Source organism: Diceros bicornis, chromosome 6, assembly GCF_020826845.1.
Source record: "Diceros bicornis minor isolate mBicDic1 chromosome 6, mDicBic1.mat.cur, whole genome shotgun sequence".
In the NCBI taxonomy this organism is placed as follows: domain Eukaryota; kingdom Metazoa; phylum Chordata; class Mammalia; order Perissodactyla; family Rhinocerotidae; genus Diceros; species Diceros bicornis.
Genome location: NC_080745.1, coordinates 19,987,898 through 20,008,186, shown reverse-complemented (window position 1 = coordinate 20,008,186; position 20,289 = coordinate 19,987,898). Strand labels below are relative to the sequence as shown.

The 20,289-nt window shown below is 42.2% G+C and overlaps 1 protein-coding gene across 2 annotated transcripts in view; it reads left to right on the top strand.

Annotated features, from left to right (window-relative positions):
- The first annotated feature begins 4,436 nt into the window (after positions 1–4,436).
- The window catches only part of ACTN2 (actinin alpha 2), a 66,080-nt gene continuing 50,227 nt past the window's right edge, over positions 4,437–20,289 (top strand). For both annotated transcript variants that reach the window (XM_058542959.1, XM_058542960.1), the window contains exon 1: positions 4,437–4,654. In XM_058542959.1, the coding sequence (XP_058398942.1) occupies positions 4,529–4,654 (126 nt within the window). In that variant the 5' untranslated portion in view covers positions 4,437–4,528. The remainder of the gene's footprint in view (positions 4,655–20,289) is intronic.

Below are 20,289 nucleotides of genomic sequence, written 5' to 3'. Positions count from 1 at the left end.
CTTTTTGTCACTAATTTCTGATTTAATTCTATTGTGATCTGAGAGCATACTTTTAAGACTTGTATCCTTTTAAACTTACTGTGAGTTGTTTCATGGCCCTGAATGTGATCTATCTGGATGCTCATGATGGCTCCCCACAATCCCCAAGTCCCATTGGGTGATGAAATGGGCCCATTATGGAAGCCTGCACACAGTAGGTTTCAGTATAGGAGAGGAACACTGAGCTTGGGATTCGTGACTTTTATAGCAAGCAGAAGCAAGACTGCTCTTTGTTGGAGGGTAGACATTACCTCATCTGTCAAGGTTGCTTATTGCAAATACAATCCTGAGAAATGGCCTTAGTAGAAGCTGTCAGGGTCCCGCAATTTTGGCATACCTGCGAGAAGGTGCAGGCACACTCAGGACCCATGGTGGATTCCCCTCCAACAAAGTCACTGAAGCTCTTTTCATTCTTTTGGATTATTTTTTTTCTTTCTCCATTTCATTTTGGATAGTTTCTATTTCTATGATTTCAAATTCACTAATATTTTCTTCTGCAATGTCTAATCTGCCCTTAATCCCATCCAGTGTATTCTTCCTCTCAGAGACTGTAGTTTTCACTTCTAGATGTTTCATTTGGGTCTTTTTTTAAAAATATATCTTGTGTTTGTATTTAACTTTTTGAACATATAGAATACAGTTGTAATAATTATTTTAATGTCCCTATCTGCCACTCTAACATCTGTGTCAGCCCTGGGTCAGTTTCGATCAACTGCTATTCTCGTTATTATGGGCTGCGTTTTCCTGCCTCTTTGTATATGTGGAATCGTTGATTGGATATCAGATAATGTGGTTTTTACCTTATCAGGTGCTGGATATTTTTGTATTCCTTTAAATCTTCTTGAGCTTTGTTCTGTGATGTAGTTCAGTTACTTGGAAACAGTTAAATTACTTGGAAACAAGTTACGTACTTGGAAACAGTTGTATCCTTTTGGGTCTTTCTTTTATGACTTTATGATTGTTTTATGATTTGTTAGGTCGATTTAGAGCAGTGCTCATTCTAGGACTAGTCTAGCAATAATTAATTCCATACTACTACTAGTCAAGGAATAATTAATACCACACTACTACTACTCTAGGAATAATTAATTCCATGCTACTGGGGCAAGACCTTCCTAAGTATTCTACCCAATGCTCTGTGAATTATGAGTTTTTGCAGTCCTGCTGGTGGGAGCACGCACCCACGTGGCCCTGTGCAAATGATATGCACTGTTCCCTCTAATCCTTTCAGATGGTTCTTTCCTTGGACTCGAGTAGTTTCCTTACAAGCATGCTTTGATTAGTATTCTGCTGAATACTCAGGTGGGAAACTCTGAAGATCTCCAAGAGCTCTCTCCGTGCATCGCCCTCTCCTTTCTGATACTCTGTCCTGTAAATCCCAGCTGCCTTCTACTCCCTGGACTCTTAGCTTCATCTCCTCAACTCAGGGAATCCTCTGGACTCTACCTCAATGCTCTGGCATACAAGCTCTCTCAAGCCGTAAACCGAGGTAATCACTGGACTCTCATCATTTGTTTCCCATCTCTCACAATTTCTTTCCTTCATTGCCTGAGGTCCAGTGTCTTGAAAACCATTGTTCAATGTTTTGTCCTGTTTTTGTTTTCCAGTTGTTTCAGGCAGAAGGGTGATTCCAGTTCCCATTATTCTGTCTCAGCCAGAAGTAGAAATCTCCTTACTAATTTCTTGACTTTAGCCGTTATTTCTTCAAACATTTTTTCCTGTCCTCCCACTTTAGAGACTCCAGTTACACAAATATTGGGCTGCTTGAAGTTCTCCCACAGTTCACTGATCATCTGCTTATTTTTTTTAAAGTCTTTTTTGTCTCTCTGTGTTCACATTGGATTGTTCCTATTGCTACGTCTTCAAGTTCACTCATCTTTCCTTTTGCAATGTCTATCTTGTAGTTAAACCCATTCAGTGCATTTTTATCTCAGATGTTGTACTTTTCATTTCTAGATAATCAATTTGGGTCTTTTAAAAAAATATCTTTCATGTCTTTACTTAGCACGTTCAATCTTTCCTCTAGCTTCTTGAATATATGGAATGCAGTAGTGATTACTTTTGATGTTCTTTTCTACTAATAACTTTATCATGGGTCAATTTTGGATCAGTTTTGATTGATTATTCTCATATGGATCATAACTTTCCTGCTTCTTTGCATACCTGGTAATATTTGATAGATGCCAGAAATTGCCAACTCTACCTTGCTAAGTGTTGAATGTTTTCTTACGCCTCTAGATATTTTTGAGCTTTGTTCTGGGACATGGTTAAGTGATTTGGAAACAGGTTGATCCTTTCAGGTCTTCCTTTTGAGCTTTTCAGACAGGACCATTACATCATTTAGTTTAGAGCTAATTTCTGCCCCCTTCTGAATGCTCTATTTGACGCTCTGTGAATTATGAGGTTTTCCACTCTGGCTAATAGAAGCAGGAACTATTCCTGGCCCTTTACCAGTTCCAGTGATCTTTCCTTCTAATCCTTTTGGGTGCTTCTTTCCTTGGCCTCAGATATTTTTCCCCCATGCACTCACTGATCAGACTAGAGGGGGATCCTCTGCAAATCTCCAGGCTTCTCTCTCTTTGTGGCTCTCTTCTCTTCTGTAATTGACCTTGCAGACTCTAGCCACCTTGGTCTCTCTGAGCTCCCAGTTTAGGGAGTTGACCGCTGAGCTATGCCTGGGTTCCCCTTTATTGCATTGTATCTTGGAAACTTTCTCCAGGCAATAAGCTGGGACAATCCTAGTGCTCATATTGTTTATTTCCTGCCTCTTAGGGATCATCATCCTTTCTTGCCTGATGACTAACGTCTTGAAAATCTTTGTTTCATATATTTTTTTCCCCCAGATTTTAGTTGTTTCAGGCAGGAATGGTAAATCTGGTGCCTTTTTATCCATCTCATTTGGAACCTGAAGTCCCCACAGTTAACTTCTGAAGACCAAGATTAACAGTTTTTATAATTGTTGATCCAGTTTCTAACAGTTAAAATTTACTGATAGACTTGTTCAGAGAGTATGATTTTAATCCAACATATAAACTTTAAATTTTAAATTTAAATCCAAGCAAATTAGCTCAGTCACTGCTTCCAAGGATATTTATTTCTTCAACAAATATTTGAGCACCTACTATGAGTAGGCACACCTCTGGTTGCTGGGGATCACAGCTGTGAACAAGACAAAATCCCTGCCCTCATGACGTTCACATTCTAGTGAATATGTTTTTAAAAACGTTAATGCAATGTATTTGCTAATTTGTCAAAGTCTTTTTGCAAGAAGCCCAAAACAATAAAACTAAGTGATGTAAAAACTTCTAAGGAAGAATGATAAATCCGGGCATACTTTCAGCTTGAAATATGTCAACAAATTAGTAGCCCTGAACCACAAACAGCTGTGTGACATCTGTGGGCAACTTTTATTCAACTTGGACATAAGCTTCAGGAGGCAAGTGCCCTGTCTATCAGCTTGCCTCTGTATCTCCAGTGCTTAACACAGTGTCTGAATTACAGTGGGTGCTTAATAAATACATGATGAAAATATTTCAACCTACTCGTCCCAGGAGTCCTGGTCTTGGTTCCTTCCGGGGCATAACCAAGAGGGAACAGCTAACCAGCACCATAGGGATGAAAAGGCTTAAATGCAACACATCAGGGCGAGATGGAATCCTGAAGCTGGCTGCTTGTCCTCCATTGTCAGTTCTTTTAAATTTATGACCGGCAGGTGAGAGCTGACACTTCCTGCCTTTGGTTTGGTTCCTGACATTTTAATATGGTTGGTACAAGTCCCTAGCCTTGATTTCCCCAGGTGAGGGCTGGGAGGAGAGGGAGAGGAAAGAGGGGATTCCATAGCATTTAAACTTTACTTTTTAGGGGTGTGTGTGTGGGTGTGTGTGTGTGTGAGGGAGAGAAAGAGAGATCTAACAAATATGTGGAAATATAAGGAAAACGAGAATATGCAAATAATATATGGAAAACTTGGATGTGTTGGGGGTGGTCAGGGATCCAGGCCGTGGTCATCCCTCCCCTTGCCCGCGTACATCCACCCACCTGGGGAACCAACCCAGGCTCCCGCAAGTCAAGACGCGCCTGGAGCCAGAAGGGAGCAGGGAGGATGGGCGGCGTGGGCTGGCGCCGGCGGCCTCAACACACAACACCAAGGAGGTTTAGAGCAGCAGTAGGAGCAGGGACCCCGGAGCCGCCCGGCGCCCCTGCCCGGCGGCACGTGCTCACCGGCGGGGGCGGGCGCGGGCGGAGGCCCGGGCGGCCACGTGACGGGCGGCACGGGTATTAAGCGGCGCGGCAGCTGCTCGCAGCCCGAGCTGGTGCTTCGCCCGCGACCCAGCGTCTAGGTGTGCCGCCCCGAGAGCAGCCGCGCGAAGGTCACCCCGCGCCCGCCCGCGCCTCTGCCGAGCTCCGCGCGCCCCGCCGGCCCCGCCGCGCCTCTGTCCGTCCGTCCGAGCCCCGCGCGCCCCGCCGCAGCCCCGGCCACCTGAGCGCCATGAACCAGATAGAGCCCGGCGTGCAGTACAACTACGTCTACGAAGATGACGAGTACATGATCCAGGAGGAGGAGTGGGACCGCGACCTGCTCCTCGACCCGGCCTGGGAAAAGCAGCAGAGGAAGGTCAGCAGGGGCCCCGTGCGCACCATCTGCGGGCCTGGCCCGCGTGTCTGTGTGTCCCGTTCCCCCGCGGGGCTCCAGCCCGTGGGCGGCGCCGACCGACCGTGTGGACTAGCGGGAGAGGCTTGATGGAGGTGTCGTGTTGTCCGGTGTCATCGTAGCCTGGGTGCCCCATTAGAAAGGAGAACACGTCCAGGGACAGGCAGGAAACTGGGCGTCGTGTGTGTGTGCGCGCGCGCGTGCGCAAGTAACATAAGAGTTACAAAACGAGAAATGTTAATGGAAGAACAGTGCTGTGTAAGTGTGTTTCTGTTTTAACCTGGATTAGACCAGAATTTGAAAGAGTCTCAGGTCTGCTCCTGACCCCTTGAGTCTGTGACCTTGGCCGCAGAGTTTTATCTCCTAGTCCCTGTGCGTCCTTTTTCCCCTAGCCCATCTCTCCCCAAATAAAAGAGATCAAATGAACATCAGCTGTATTCCTGTTTTCATAGGGTTGCCCCAGAGTAATTGAAAATCATTTATTAAATGTGTTGGGTTCCGTAGGGATGCTGTATGAACCCTAGGCGTTCACCGGTAAAGTAATAATCATTTCACACTCTATTTATGGTTCATTGAGGTAAGCACCCGGGGACGAGGGAGTCAGCCAGCTCTAAGAGCTCCCTGCCCGTCTTGGTTGGTGCTCTCTGGGGGCCCAGTGGAACATTCCACCATTTGAAGGTTTCTTCTTGATCCTCTTGGCTAGAACAAGTAGGGGATGCTTACTAGGAGGCTAAATCCTGTCTCCTGTTTGACTGGGCACAGAGCCTGGCTGGGTCAGGCGTGCCAACACAGACCTGCTAACCCAGCCTTATGATGACAGGGTCATGGCAAAAGCAAAGTGCTCTGTGCTTTTCTCCCTCTTTTTCTGGGAGTGGAGTAAAGCGGATTTCCCTTCTAAGGGCCTGCTTTTAAGTGGATAACCTCTGTTGACCATATGTGTGCATGGGAAGTGCTCTGTGCAGCTGCCACTGTGGGTGATTGTGTGATAGTACATGGTGAATAAGTGTGTGACCGTGGAAAACACACACATCCCATGCTTTCCTCCCAACAAATGTGTTGGCTGGAGGAGAGAGGCCCTATATTTGGATAGTTATCAAATAACCATTTATTTTTGTTGTTTATTAAATTACCATGATATTTTTATGTCACGATTTCTCTTTTATCTGCCTTCTCTCTTAAAATACCACTTACTATTATTATTTTAAAGCTGTAATTTAGCTACATTTCATTCTCCACCTTAGTTTTCTAAGACTTCCACCAGCCCTACCTTCTTGGAAACAACAGAATGGGAGTGATACATAGAAGTTGAGTCTATAAAGGAAAACAGAATTTCAAACCTTCTACAATTTTTGAGATGACTCGTGAGGGAAACACTTGGCCTGAGGATTATTAATGTGTCATCTGGACTCGATGCATTGTCCATCAGCAAGAAGTTAAAAAGTGACTTTAATTTTTAGCAGTGAGTGTTTCTTTTTTAAATTTTTCCCACAATTTTGATTACTACATTTTTCATGGATTTAAAAAAACTCCTAAGTCTTTGTTTCCAAGATTGCTTTTTTTTTTCCTTATGAAGAACAGTAAAATAGCTAAGGAATTGGACAGGTACTGTCTGCCCATCGTTTTTGAAAGTAATAGTCTAATCACAGTGGTTTCTGTTGATTTTTTTTTAAGTACAGTACAATAGCAGAATAGAGCTAACGTCAGTTTCCAAAGGCCATATTGATACACGCTTTCTGTCATATTTAATTTTTCTAATGTATTTACAATATGTGTTTATATAATTGCATTGTTGTAATTTTCTCTGAGTTTGGGATTCCTGTGTGAATATATTATTATAACTGTATAGCACTCAAAGTATATTATTTAAAAAACAGACAAACTTCTTGATCCCGGTACAAAATAACGCTAAAAGTTTAAAGTGAGAATTCACTTTTTTTCTCAGATATGTTGAGTGTTGAAGACACTGGGGAAAAGCAAAACGAAACACTACATTAGGACATAGACCCAGCAGATTTAGAAGATACTCTGTTTCTACTTTTGGCATAGACCCTACTCAAGTCAGTAAAATAATATTGAACTGTGAGCTCAGGGCAGCCAGAGCAGAGGCCTCTATTTATGTCCTATGAGACAAACTGTTGGAACAGGTCAAGGATAAAATGCCATTGTTTCTATTGTGGGCTCCCTTCTCTACTCTTGCCATTTCAGTGATATGCTGGGTATGAGATCTGTCAACAGATGCTGGTAACACATGATGACGTCTGTAGTGTTATAATGGATGCGGTGCCTAATTATATCCACAGTTCAGAGAGTCTCATGTGCTGTGGTAATCCTTGCTCTCTGGTGTGGAATTCCTTGCTACAGAAGGACTTAGTAATAAGTGTAGTGCTTTTTTTTGAAGAGAGATTTTTTTTTTTAATTGTCATCAGATACAGATAGCATAAAAATTACCATCTTAACCATTTTTAAGTGTACGATTTAGTAGTGTTAAGTACCTTCACGTTGTTGTGCAACCAATCTCCAGAATTCTTTTTATCTTGCAAAACTAAACTCTATAAACCCATTAAACAATAACTTTCTATACCTCCCTCTCCCTAGTCCCTGTCAACCACCGTTCTAGTTTCTGTCTCTACAAATTTGACTCCTCTAGGTACCTCATATAAGTGGAATTTGTCTTTTTGTGTCTGGCTTACTTCACTGAGCATGTTTTCAAGTTTCATCCATATTACAGAATGTATCAGGATTTCCTTCCTTTTCAAGGCTGTATAATATTCCACTGTACGTATATACAACATTTTGTTTATCCATTCATCCATCAGTGGACACTTTGGTTGCTTCCACCTTTAGTTATTGTGAATAATGCTGCTATAAATGTGGGTGTACGAATATCTCTTCATGACCCTGCTTTCAATTTTTTTGACTATGTACACAGAAATGGAATTTTTGGGTCATGTTGCAATTCTGTTTTCAATTTTGTGAGACAGTGTAGTGCTTTTTCCAAAAGGAGGCAATTTAGAAGATGTTGAATTTAGCGTGAGTATGTACAGGCATTTCAAAGTGCTCCCCTTTTCTTTCAAGGGTGTTTAGTAAATAGGAGTAGGAATATTTCTAGTCACATAAATTAGGCTCTCTTCAGTGGACTTTTGAGACTTCTAGAGCTTTGATGTTTAGAACCAAGCTTCTCCTGGAACCAAGGAACACATTCAGCCTTTAATTCAACTGAAGCCTAATCAGGAGGTGACTTGTCAGAACAGCAATGCTGAATATGTGTGCTATCTCCGCAGCACAGGGCGCTGTCCTTCACCACTCTGCGAGGCTAGAACAGACCTTTTAAGGAGATGACTATGTGTTTCAATACATAAAGGGTCCTTACATCCTTAATCTGTAATCGGCTAGATCATTGATAAACTTTTCTACACTTAGTTATTGAGAGCCTGAGTGAGTCATTCATTTATTCCACATTTAGAGTACTGATTGGTTTTAATCATTCCTAGAGAAATTCAGGTTCTTCTGAATATTCACAGTTTATATGGACCGATTCACCATTCATTTTGGAGCACCTCCTGTCAGTCCTGTCATCCAGGCTAAAATGTTGCCATGTCGGGTCCAGCTTCATGGAAGGACACATGTGCGGGGGCAGCTGCCCACAGGGTCTGGATTAAGTAGAGAGCCTGGGAGCCTGAGAGTGGCCCCTGTCAGTGTTCTGTGAGAGCAGCTGCTGCTGAAGGGTGCGAGGTGAAGGCTCTTTGCCCTTGCACAGAGAAATATGCTCTTGGATGAATTTTTCCGAGGAGAAAAGGCATTAATTGTTCCAATAAGATGAACAGCTAACAAAAAGCTTGTGAAATTTCTCAGATTCATGAGATGCAGACGAATCTCAGCTCTGCCTGGTACTCTCTGACCATAATCAAGTCACTAAACCTTTCGAGTGTCCGTTTCTTCATCTAGAAAATAGAGATAAATGATACCTGTCTGTCTTTTTTTTTTTTTTTTTTTTTTTGCTGAGGAGGATTGGCCATGAGCTAACATCTGTTGTCAATCTTCCTCTTTTTTTTTTTGCTTGAGGAAGATTGGCCCTGAGCTAACATCTGTGCCAACCTTCCTCTATTTTGCGTGTGGGTCACTGCCATAGCATGGCTGACAAGTGGTATAGGTCCACGCCCTGGATCCAAAGCAGAGCACGCTGGACTTAACCACTACACCATGGTACCGGCCCTGATACCCGTCTCTCTTACCTCACAGGGTTTTTCAGGATCAAATGATTAAACTAGTTTATGCTGAAACGGCTTTGTATGTGTCAAGTGATCCGTAAATGTTCAAATAATATTATTATTATCCTCGTGCAGCAGATATTTCTTAATTTTATGAGGTGGTGTAATAGAAATCAGCACTATGCTTGAACTTGTGAGAGATGATGGAGTACAAGATTTGTTCCTTAGTGACTTGATGTACTTTTTTTTTTTTACTGTGGTAGAATATATATAACATAAAATTTATCATTTTAACTATTTTTAGGTCTACAATTCAGTGACATTAATACATTCACATTGTTGTGCAGCCGTCACCACCATCCATCTGCCGAACTTTTCCATCATCCCAAGCTGAAGCTCTGTGCCCATTAAACAATGACTTCCCATTCCCCCTCCCCTGATGGACTTTTAAAGATAGAATTTACACATTTGAACACTTAGAGCATAGGAAATTGTTTTGTATTAGGTTGCAGATGCTTTTATAAAGAGTAAAAATTATAGGTCAAATAAGGAAAATCATTGTGGGTGAGAATAATGAGGAAATAGCTTTATAAGGGAGTGGAAAGTGGGGTAGGCCTTAATTTGAGTAATAACTAAGTATTAGCTGAGTGGAGAGGAGAAAGAGAGCGTTCCTGGCTAGAGAAATAGAGTGAACAGCCTATTTCAGGGTGGTTTTTTTTAAGGGGGGAGTGATAAGTGTGATGTTGTACTAGTAATAAGTGTTTATGTAACCCTTTAGCACTGTGAAAGAACTTCACATCCAGTATTTCACAGGCCCCCCTCACCCACCCTCCGCTAAAGAGGCCAGGGAGCGAGCTCAGAGAGGTGAGAGTACAGGAGGAGAAAGAACCAGGGCGGCCAGACCAGGATTCGCGTCTCCTGACACCTGGCTGTGTATTCTTGGGTGTGTCTGCTGCTCATGATGAGTTTGAGGAAGTGTGAAGAGGAGATAAGCTGAACTGAAGCTAAAGATGTAGATTGAAATTCACAGAGAAAATTGGGTAGGTAAACTGGGGCCAGATGATAGAGGACCTGGCACGCCAGGGTGAGTGCGGGCTTCATCCTCCCAGCAGCGCAGGGCATGGGAGGTTTTTGAGCCAGGAACAGCCATGCTTACCGTAGTATATTGTTTGCAGAATAAATCAGACTGGGTAAGGGCCTGAGGTGGGGGACCCAGGCAAAAGCCGGGTAAGGGATTGTAAGGATAAAGTGGTGAGGATTAGAATGAGGGGGCTAATAGAAGCAGTGGCAAGGAAGGCATCAATTTGAGAGTGATCAGGAGGGATTATAAAAAGTATTAAATAACCCCATGTTGTTCCACACAGGCTGTTGTATAAATCCAATTAAGCAGGCATGATCTCACTGTGAGAGCTCCTGGACTTAAAACTCAAGACAGTGTTATTGACAAGTAACCAACAAACTAATGAGGAGAGTCTGTTTATCCACTAGGAGATTGTGTCTGGATGGAAAACTAAATATTTACAGAATATGTCCTTATTCAGTGCAAGAGAATGAGCTGCAGTGCTGTGGGGTCAGTGGTGTGTCCATGTGGCCATTGCTTGAAGGGAGGGCTGGAGTTTCAGGTAGCCTCTGATGTCCAGTGAAAGTTGATGGGCAGGCATATAAAGGCAGAATCTAGTATGCGCCCTAAGAAACACCAGCCCCCAGAGGGACTGTTGTCCTAAATATGCACTTGGTTTGCTGTGGAGAATCACAGGTGCCTGCGTGGTAAGGCAGAAAATCACTCTTTGTCTTTGCATCCTTTGTTAGGCACTGTGATGTGTCCTGGGCTCTTCCCTACCCCTTCAGCCAAATTCACTAAGGAAGAAACCTGAACCCAAAAGAAGATTTTCTGTGAGTGTGGGAGGAGGAATATGACTCTTAGCTGGGAAACTTAATTAACGCAGCTTCAGAAAACTGTCAGAAAGCACTGCAGTGAGTTGTCGCAGCTGGGAGACACCTACAGAGAAGGCACAGTTCGGGAGTGGGTGGGGGAGCCGCGAGGACGAGCAGAGGAGTTGATACGGAATACGTTGGAGGACAGTCAGAATCGTACCGCTGTTTCCCTGGGAACGGTACTAATTCTTCCAGAAAGAACAGAAAGCAAAGATTAGGGGGAAAGCTTGCTAACCACTGTGCTAGACAAATTTCAGAGGAAGCAAAATCTTGAGGGCAAGAAATTGGTCTTTCTATAGAAGTCTGAGGAACATTTTTTACACAAGGGTGTATCTGTCTGAGCACATGCACACACGCCTGCATGCACATACAACACCCCTCCCCACAGTTTTCTAGATCAGAAACCAGAAGATGTTTTTACCTGCAACCCTACTGAAGAACAGAATATAAACGGAGCACAGCATCACTGTTCATTCTTTCATTCCTTTGGCAGACATTTATTATGGTCCAGGGCCAGAGATAGAGAATTGAGTTAACAGCACCCTCGGCCTTAAGGAGCTTACAGCCTACTTCAAGAGACCAAAAAGGTTCATGAGAAGCACAGAGGAGGGACACCCAATTCAACCAGGCTGGTGAAAGAAAGTACAGAATATTTCCAAAGGGCCCCTCCTGCATGGTCCCCTGTCATGGTGAACGGAAACATCTCTCGATGGCACCCAAGCCGGGAACCTGGGCGTTATCCTTGATGCCTCGCTCTGTCCGATTCCTGTGGAGCCCACCTCCTAAGTCCTCTGGACTCTGCCTCTTCCTCCTGTGATGTGCTTTAAGGCCTTCAGACTCTCTGTGTTTCCTGCCTGGATGGGGGCGGTGGCCTCCTGCTCTGTTACCCTCCCACAGATCATGCTTGTCCTCAGGCTTTTTGCCGTGAGGCTGGCAGAAATGATCTTTATAAAACACAAGCCTGCTCATGGTATTCCCTGCTTAAAGTCTCTCTGTGGTTCTTTAGTGCCTTCAGAGAGAGTTCTGACCTCTTGCAGTGGGTTGTGAGGCCAGGCCTGAGCTAGCCTCTGTCCACTATTCCACTTTCCCCACAGGTTCTTTAAGAGCCAACCCTGCAGAGTGGCCCTCATTGTATTTGACTCCCCTTTGCCTTATACTCAGCCCCTACCTGCTCTGCCCCTCATGGGAGTTCCTCCTCCTTCAGGCCCCTCCTCTGGGAGGCCTGCCCTCTAGAACGTGGGTCACTTGGTGGTGTCTTGGTCTCCCCTATGAGGTCTATGAGCAGACGCTCTTCTCTGGGCCCTGCACTGGGCCTGCTCAGAGTCTGCACTCATATTTGTGGAGTGAAGGAATTATGAGTCATATTTCTGAAAAGAATTTAGTACAATTAAAATTTTTTTGCAATCTTTATAACTCCTTGAGCTATCAATGTATTAACTCCGACTCATGCTTGTTGTTTAATGCTTTTTAAAAATATTTTCTGAGCCAGCCCTGAGGGCCTGTTGGTTAAAGCTCTATGCTCTCCACTTGGGCGGCCCAGGTTCGCTTCCTGGTCTCAGAACCACACTGACCATCTGTCAGTTGCCAGGCTGTGGCAGCAGCTCACATAGACAAACTAGAAGGACTTACAACTAGATATATATCTGTGCTTGGGGTTTGAGGAGAAGAAAAAAAAAAGAGGAAAGATTGGCAACAGATCTTAGCTTAGGGCCAATCCTTTCCATCAAAAAAAAATTTTTTTTCTTAAAGCGTTTTCTCAAGTCCCCGAAATGATGGAGTTCTCTGACTTAATTCTTATTCTAAGACTGAGCCTTCAAAGGTAAGCTGCTTAATTTTTAAAAAAATAATTTTGCATTAAAAAAAATCATATATGGAGATTCAAATTATAATAAAATGTGCCACCATATTAAAGAACAAAGTTCTGGTAACCTAAATTTGATTTGAAATGACTGTTTTTTCCAGATTGAAAATCCACTTAATAAAGAAAATTCCAAATTTATTTATGTAAATTTAAATTTATGGTTTGTATATAAAACATGGTAAAAGAAATTTTTTTGGAAGATGTGCCGTGCTTCACAGTAGTGGAATTGGAAAATAGAAAATAGAGGCAGGTGATTCTGAAGAGTGTGTGTGGTCCTGGAAAAGAATGTGCCTGAGCAGTACTGACACATGCCAAGTCCACGACTAAAAAGTTAGCATGACTTTGAGTTGTTTTGTTTTGTTTGTTTGTTTTTGCTTGGGGGTAAATGTGTCAGTCATAGTCCTTAGAAATTACTATACATTGAAAATAGATTCTTGTTAGTGGCCATTACAACCTTTTCATTGAAAGGAGTGCTATCATGGAAAAAACACTCATTTTTTTAGTGATTTGTGAGGACGAAATGGAGGTCAATAGGTCAAGTAGGTCAATATGAGATTGTTTAGGGGGAATGAGAACAGTATTTAATATGAAGCTATGATTGAGTCTTTCCCCCCCCCCCCCCCCAAGCCCCAGTAGATAGGTGTATGTCATAGTTGCACATCCTTCTAGTTGCTGTATGTGGGACGCGGTCTCAGCATGGCCGGAGAAGCGGTGTGTCGGTGCACGCCCGGGATCCGAACCCGGGCCGCCAGCAGCGGAGCGCCCGCACTTAACTGCTAAGCCACGGTGCCAGCCCTGATTGAGTCTTATACAGACAATTATAATTGATATTGGCAAATCGAGAAATCCTATCTTCTAAAGTTATAAGTCTTTAAGTTACCTCATTATAGTCAAACAAGATGTGAAAATAGTAATTATTTAGAACATAGGTAATCTCATTGCTCTTTATTAGGATTTTGAGATATTTTACATGTATTAGGTTGACCCATATGACATTCTCAATACTGATCATTTTGTCCTCCAAAAATTGCAATTTCTTATGGTTCCATCCAATGAAACCATGGTACCAGTATTGTCCCACTATATTTGAGGTCCTTGACCAATACCACACAACAACCAAGCCACAAAACTGAGTTCTAATCATTTCTAGCCTTATCTCTAATGTCTTTGGTATTCATTTGGGACAGTAACAGGGTTGTTGGATTTTGTAGAAGTTAAAAATGTGAGGTTTGGATTGAGGGCTTAGTATCCAATGGAAATATCAAGAAGAAAGGTCAAAGCTAGAGATTTAGATATAGGAGTTTATAAGTGATGGTTGAAACTATTGGAGGAGAAAATGGAAGAAGATCTTCCTGAAAGGTGCTGAGGTGAGCTAAGACTAGAGGACCACCAGAGGAAGTAGTGACATTACCTGAACGTGGAAGCGTTGCTTCTCTGGATGAAAACATGCACGCGGTAGACGACTTGGGACCACTTGAACTGTCGAGATGTCTTTGATTTTCTTCCTGGAGAAATCTCACCTTGGTATTCCAGTGGAACTTCGCCAGTCAGTCTGAAGCTGGCATTTGAATTGGTTTAGTCGCTGGAACAGAAACCCAGGGATTTGGCACTGTGGAATGGGATATCTTTTAGCTCGTGAGATAAGTTATACTTTCAAAGGAAGTGAAAAGCTGTAAGAAATTATTTGTGGTGTTGTGCTCAAGTCTGTGACATAAAATCCTTCTGCAATTAGAATGGTCAATGATAGGCTTTGTTGAGGAAGTCTTTATTGAAAATTTCTGAGGACTACTGGTAAAAGTAGAATTTGTTTCATCTTTATGTACTAAATGTAGAAATTAAACCCCAAGATAGATTTCCTCCTCCTGTTTTATCATTTATAAAATTAAGGAAATGAAATGAATTAGTGTCCTCATTTAGGTGTTTTGTTTTAAGGTTTTAAAAAAAGATTATTGGTATTTTGGGTGTTGGAGAGTATCAGTCATGAAAATGGTAAAAGACATACTGGGGCCGGCCCCATGGCGTAGTGGTTAAGTTCAGCTTGTTCCTCTTCAGCAGCCCGGGTTCGCGGGTTTGGACCTACACCTGGGCACGGACCTACACCACTCCTCAGCCATGCTGTGGCAGTGACCCATATACAAAATGGAGGAAGATTGGCACAGATGTTAGCACAGGGTGAAACTTCCTCAAGCAAAAAGAGGAAGGTTGGCAACAGATGTAAGCTCAGGGTGAATCTTCCTCACCACCACCACCACCACCACGACCACCACCACCACCACCACCACCAAGACAGCAGTAGTGTGGGAGTTTGAGGGTCTGTCTAAGCATAGCTCATCTCAGTCTAATTAAAACTTCAGCCCAGACCCAGGTCAATCTGACTCTAGAAGGAATCTGAATAATCAGCCCTTCACCCTGTCAGACAGAGAGATAGGGCCTGCATTCTCTGAGAAATAAAATCGAAACATTATTAAAAAACAAAAGACATATACAGAATTGTAATCAATTTAGAGATTACCCGTAGAGGTTAATATTTTTCTATTTTCAAACACGTTTTTGAGGGGAGGCAGGGGTGAAGGTCAGGTTGGGCTGGGATGTGGGGAGAGAGAGATTAGCTGGAAAAATGCAAACCATATGTTCTACATTTTGCAAACTGTTTAATTTTTATTCTGTTATTGCAATTTTATGAAATAGATAATAAAATGCAATATTTTATTGCATACTTTGGTCTTTTATGTTAAATTTTGGGACATAAGGATGTTTTAATTTTTTTTTCAGTGTAACACCAAAAAAAAAGAACTCCAACAAGACAGTAGAAGTGATATTTTAATATACAGATTTTTGCCAGTAGGTTAAGGAAAAGAGGGGGAGGGGATTTGACATTTTGTTCCTTGTATCCCAAACTATTCACTCTATAGGGGAGGGCAACTATTTATTGAGAATTGCCAGGTGCTGTTTTAACCATGGGTATTATTTTCTTCGATCTTCACAACAATCTTGAGAGATGAATATTGTTATCCTCATTTTTTAGCTAGGGAAGTTAAGTAACTTGTCCAAGCGTGGTTGAGGGTGGGGAAGTGGTAGCTGAAAATGCACACAGAATTTTGTCTAAATTATGAAGATTCAGTTCTGTCTCGCAATTGAAATTTTATAAATGTGGAGATGCTAATTATTTTATTGCATAGTATGTTCTACAAATGGCAGAATTGAATTTTGGATACAGGCTGCTTAACTCTAAAGGCTGTGCTTTTAACTGCTAACTTTTTCTGTTTTTGTGGCTTTCTGCTCAGATTTTTAACCGACAACCCAGAGCAGAAGTCTGGGATTCAGTATTCCTAATTTCTCACTTATCAGTAACCTACTGCCTTTGTGGAAGGATGTGTGTGTCTGTGCATTTTTTATTTCTAAATGGGTACAACTCGGAACTTCGGATGAGAATAAGAAAATTAAATTTTGAGGCATGGTAAATATTGTCAAAGGTTTTCTCCAAGTCAGGCTCTAGCTGTTGCTTTGTCCAACAGAAATGCCAAAGTAGGAGGAAGGGACCACAGGAAAAGCCAACCAGACCTCTCCAGTGGGGTTTTGTAGGACGTGCTGTGAAGGGCACATCTTTGGGGTTAACTGCTGGTCTGTCTGACTCAGTTCCGAAAGAAGCCAGAGTTCAGGACGCCTATGTATTTGAGTCAATTCCCTTTGAAGACAACAAGACTGCCAGAGGCAGGAGCCTAGTAGATCGGAGTTCTCCTGCAGGCGCGATGATCTCTTAGGGAACAGAACGCTCTGTATGATTTGGGCTCCACAGAGGTTTAGCCTAACACGTTGTGAAATGGCAGTACCAACCTTTACTTTACATTAAAAAAATCCTGCTTTTATTTATTTAACTGCTTATTATGGAAAATTTCAAAGATACATAAAATCAGAGAGAATAGAGAATACAGTGAATTCCTCTGAACCCCACTGGCCAAGGAAAACCCAAGTTTCATGAATAGAGGATGCCCAATTCTTTTTTTCTCCAGCTTTATTGAGGTATAATTGACAAAGAAAAAATTGTATATATTTAAAGTGTACAACATGTTTTGATATATTGTATACGTTGTGAAATGATTACCGGGGATGTCTGGTTCTAAAAGGAAAAAAAAAAGTTTTTATGTTCAACAAATGTTTTATTCTCTACACAGAGTTTTGAAAGAAATTAGCCTGAAGCAAAACTGCAAAGTAGGCCTATTGTTCCCTTCCCCGTTTTGGAACTCCTCTCTGCCCACCCTAGAATCAGCGCTTTCTGCTACCCCTTCTGGCCGTTGAGGCCTCCTCCCTGCTCTGCGTGTATACCTCCCCTAGCCCCCAGATTCTCCTAATGATTTCTCAGATTCTTAATATTATAAGTTTATTCCTAAAAACTAAGGATTCCCAAGACCTGCCTTTCCAGAGATCACCAGTATTTTAAAGGTGACCTTTCTAAGACAATAACCCTGTTGTCTAATTATGGGAAGGACCCGAGTCGTGAATTTCAGGCCCAGTAGAAGAGGATGGAATTGTGCTAAGAAAGCACTTTTGGCAGAGGTGACGCCTCTTAGCATCCTGTAAACGTGGATGGTTAACCACTATTTGTGCCCATGTGTGAAGTCAGTACTGATGGGATCTATGCTCTGTGGAAGGAGTCTTTCCTCCCGCTGTGAACTGATCTAATAAACTGACCCTATAGCCTCTTCCAGGTTTATTGGTCTTGTCCTCTCTTAGCTCCTATGACCATTGCTTTTACTGCTTTGAGTGGGGAACTTGAATTTGAGACAGGAGGCGGGAACAATGTCTGAGGATGCTGAATTTGATACTTCTGCATCTTTATTTCCTCCACCACCCCCAGAGTACAGCTGGAGGAAGGAGCAGAACAGACATTTGAATGGTTCTTGGGGAAAGGTTATTTTTAGGGGCCGTCTTGCCAAGACTGCTTCTGGGGATTTTATTTAGACACACATCAGGCGCTTGCCCTCTTAGATGTGGGAATTTCCAGGGTAGCCCCGGAAGTGATGGGGGGCTGCGTGCATGCAGCAGTTCCAAACCTCCTCATTCCTTACAGAGATTCATTTTATTTTATTTTTTCCCCAGCTTTATTAAGATATAATTAACATATAACATCGTGTAAGTTTAAGGTACACAATGTGCTGCTCATCTCTCAGGCCTCTATTCTTTATGAAGGAAATGGTGAAGGAGGGTGGAGTAATTTCAGAGGTAGAGTGAACCCACATCTTGGTTCGCCCAGGACAGTCCCAGTGGTGGCTCTTGTCCCAGAGTAATCATCAATAGTGTCTCCCTTGGCTCTCAGAAGTGGTCCAGTTTAGACTGCAAACTCAGTGGTCACCCTGTTCAGAGGAGATAGATGCAGCAACGTCAGGGAAGGTTAAAATAGTATGGAGGCCCCAATAATTTATATAGGATAATATATATATACATATTATAAATATATGTAATTTATATAGGATAATAATGCCTTCTCTCAAAGGACTGGCCTATTTCTGAACTTTAAAAAATATAGATATTTGGGGCCTGCCCCGTGGCTTAGCGGTTAAGTGCGCGCGCTCTGCTACTGGCGGCCCCAGGTTCAGATCCCGGGCGCACACCGACGCACCGCGTCTCCGGCCATGCTGAGGCCGCGTCCCACATACAGCAACTAGAAGGATGTGCAACTATGACATGCAACTGTCTACTGGGGCTTTGGGGAAAAAAAAAAATGGAGGAAGATTGGCAATAGATGTTAGCTCAGAGCCGGTCTTCCTCAGCAAAAAGAAGAGGATTAGCATGGATGTTAGCTCAGGGCTGATCTTCCTCACAAAAAATAAATAAATAAATAAATATTGGTGAAGTGAGATTTCTAATACTTTGACAAATTTAAATACCAGAGTCTAGTAATTTCTGAGTCTTTTAATTCATGCATCCTTTAGAAGACCAAGGCTTGCAGCCAGCTGTGGGAGAGAGGGATAGGGGACCACCGACCCCACTGGAGCCCTCCTGGGGGCCAGGTTCCCCTCTGAAATGCATGTCACCATTAGAGTTTTGGTATTTTATATGCTATATATATGGTTTTATAAATATTACATATGCTCACAATTCAGACAATTTGATATTAATATGTGCTCTGCGTTAAGGATGCTTATTTTGCACACCTGAAAAACTAAGGATTAAACATTATTTAAATATCTGAACCAATTACCAAAGTCAGATCTCTAGGTTTGTTTTTATGACGGTTTAAGTCTTTTCTAAAAAAAAAATGTTTATATGTTCAGACACTTGAAAATCTGGGAGTGTAGTGGTGATCACTGTATTTACTGTGTGGTAAAATCATGTTCAATGTATAATTTTCCCGTAAGCCTATGATGAGACACAGTGGGGCAGTCACCGTTGGGTCCTTTAAGGACTTGGTAGGGAAGCAGGAAAAATCCTGTCAGAAATGCCTGGTGGGTGACAGTGGGTTCTATTGCTGTCACTGGTATCTGGGTAACTGGATATTAAAGACTCCAAAGGATTTCTATTCTGCTGTCCTAGAACTTGGACAGTGTGTACCGTCTACATTAGGATTTTAAAACGTGATGTCGAAATAGGGATTTTAATGTGAAACTTAAAAAAAAATCTTGAAGTAGCACTACATTGAGTGATGAATTTCAGAAATCTAGAGTTGCTGCATTATATCCAATTTAAGTAGTTTTTCAGGAAGAAATATGGATGATGAATGAAGTAAAGCTGGCTAACATAATTACAGATTACTCAGTGACAGCAAAGAATCTAGGCTAACAAATTGTATATATACTTTCCTGAGCTACTTTTTCAAGATACATTTTTAAATAATTGGGTAAATCATATGTGTTCACTGTAGAAAATATAGATAAGAAATTTTAACATCACAATCTAGAGAAAATTCATGTTAACATTTTGCCATGTTACCTACTACATCACTTTGTGCTATAGTATAGAAGCATATACGTATGTGTTTTATACTATTATATATAATTGCCTGAAATGGCTCAGGATACAAAGACTTTATTATATATTTGTATGAATACTTTTCATTCAGCATGAGCCCTAGGGAAGAGCTTCTTGATGGAGGAGATCCCAGCCTGGTTCCTTCCTGTGTGGAGTGGGCAGAAACTGTGGAAATGCCCAGCTTCCCTGTTTTTATTCTGATGTTATCCGGAGCTTTTCGCATATGTAGAGGAAACCTGTAGACGCACCTGACTGGGGACTGTTCCTGACTTAGAGTTGTGCTCTGCTTCAAACACCAATGCAGAGAGTATGGTGTGTTACAGAGAGCTGTTCATTCTAAATGAACACTTTCATCCCTCTGTGTAGGCAACCGTTTATTTGGGTCCCTGAAAGTAGTAACAGTATGGTGAACTTGAATTAAAGAATATTTATTTTGCTGTCTGTGTAGTACAAGCTGCTTCCCCAGTTGCCAGGATGGGCTGAGGAGGGGAAACATCAGTGTACTTTTCTTTAAACTCGAATTCATCCTCAAGAAGAGAAGAATGAAAGTACAATAAACGTTGCTATTGCCAAAAACTGAGCAGCAGTTGGGTCTGCCCTGTCGCCGAGCCCCATCTTGCACATAATTA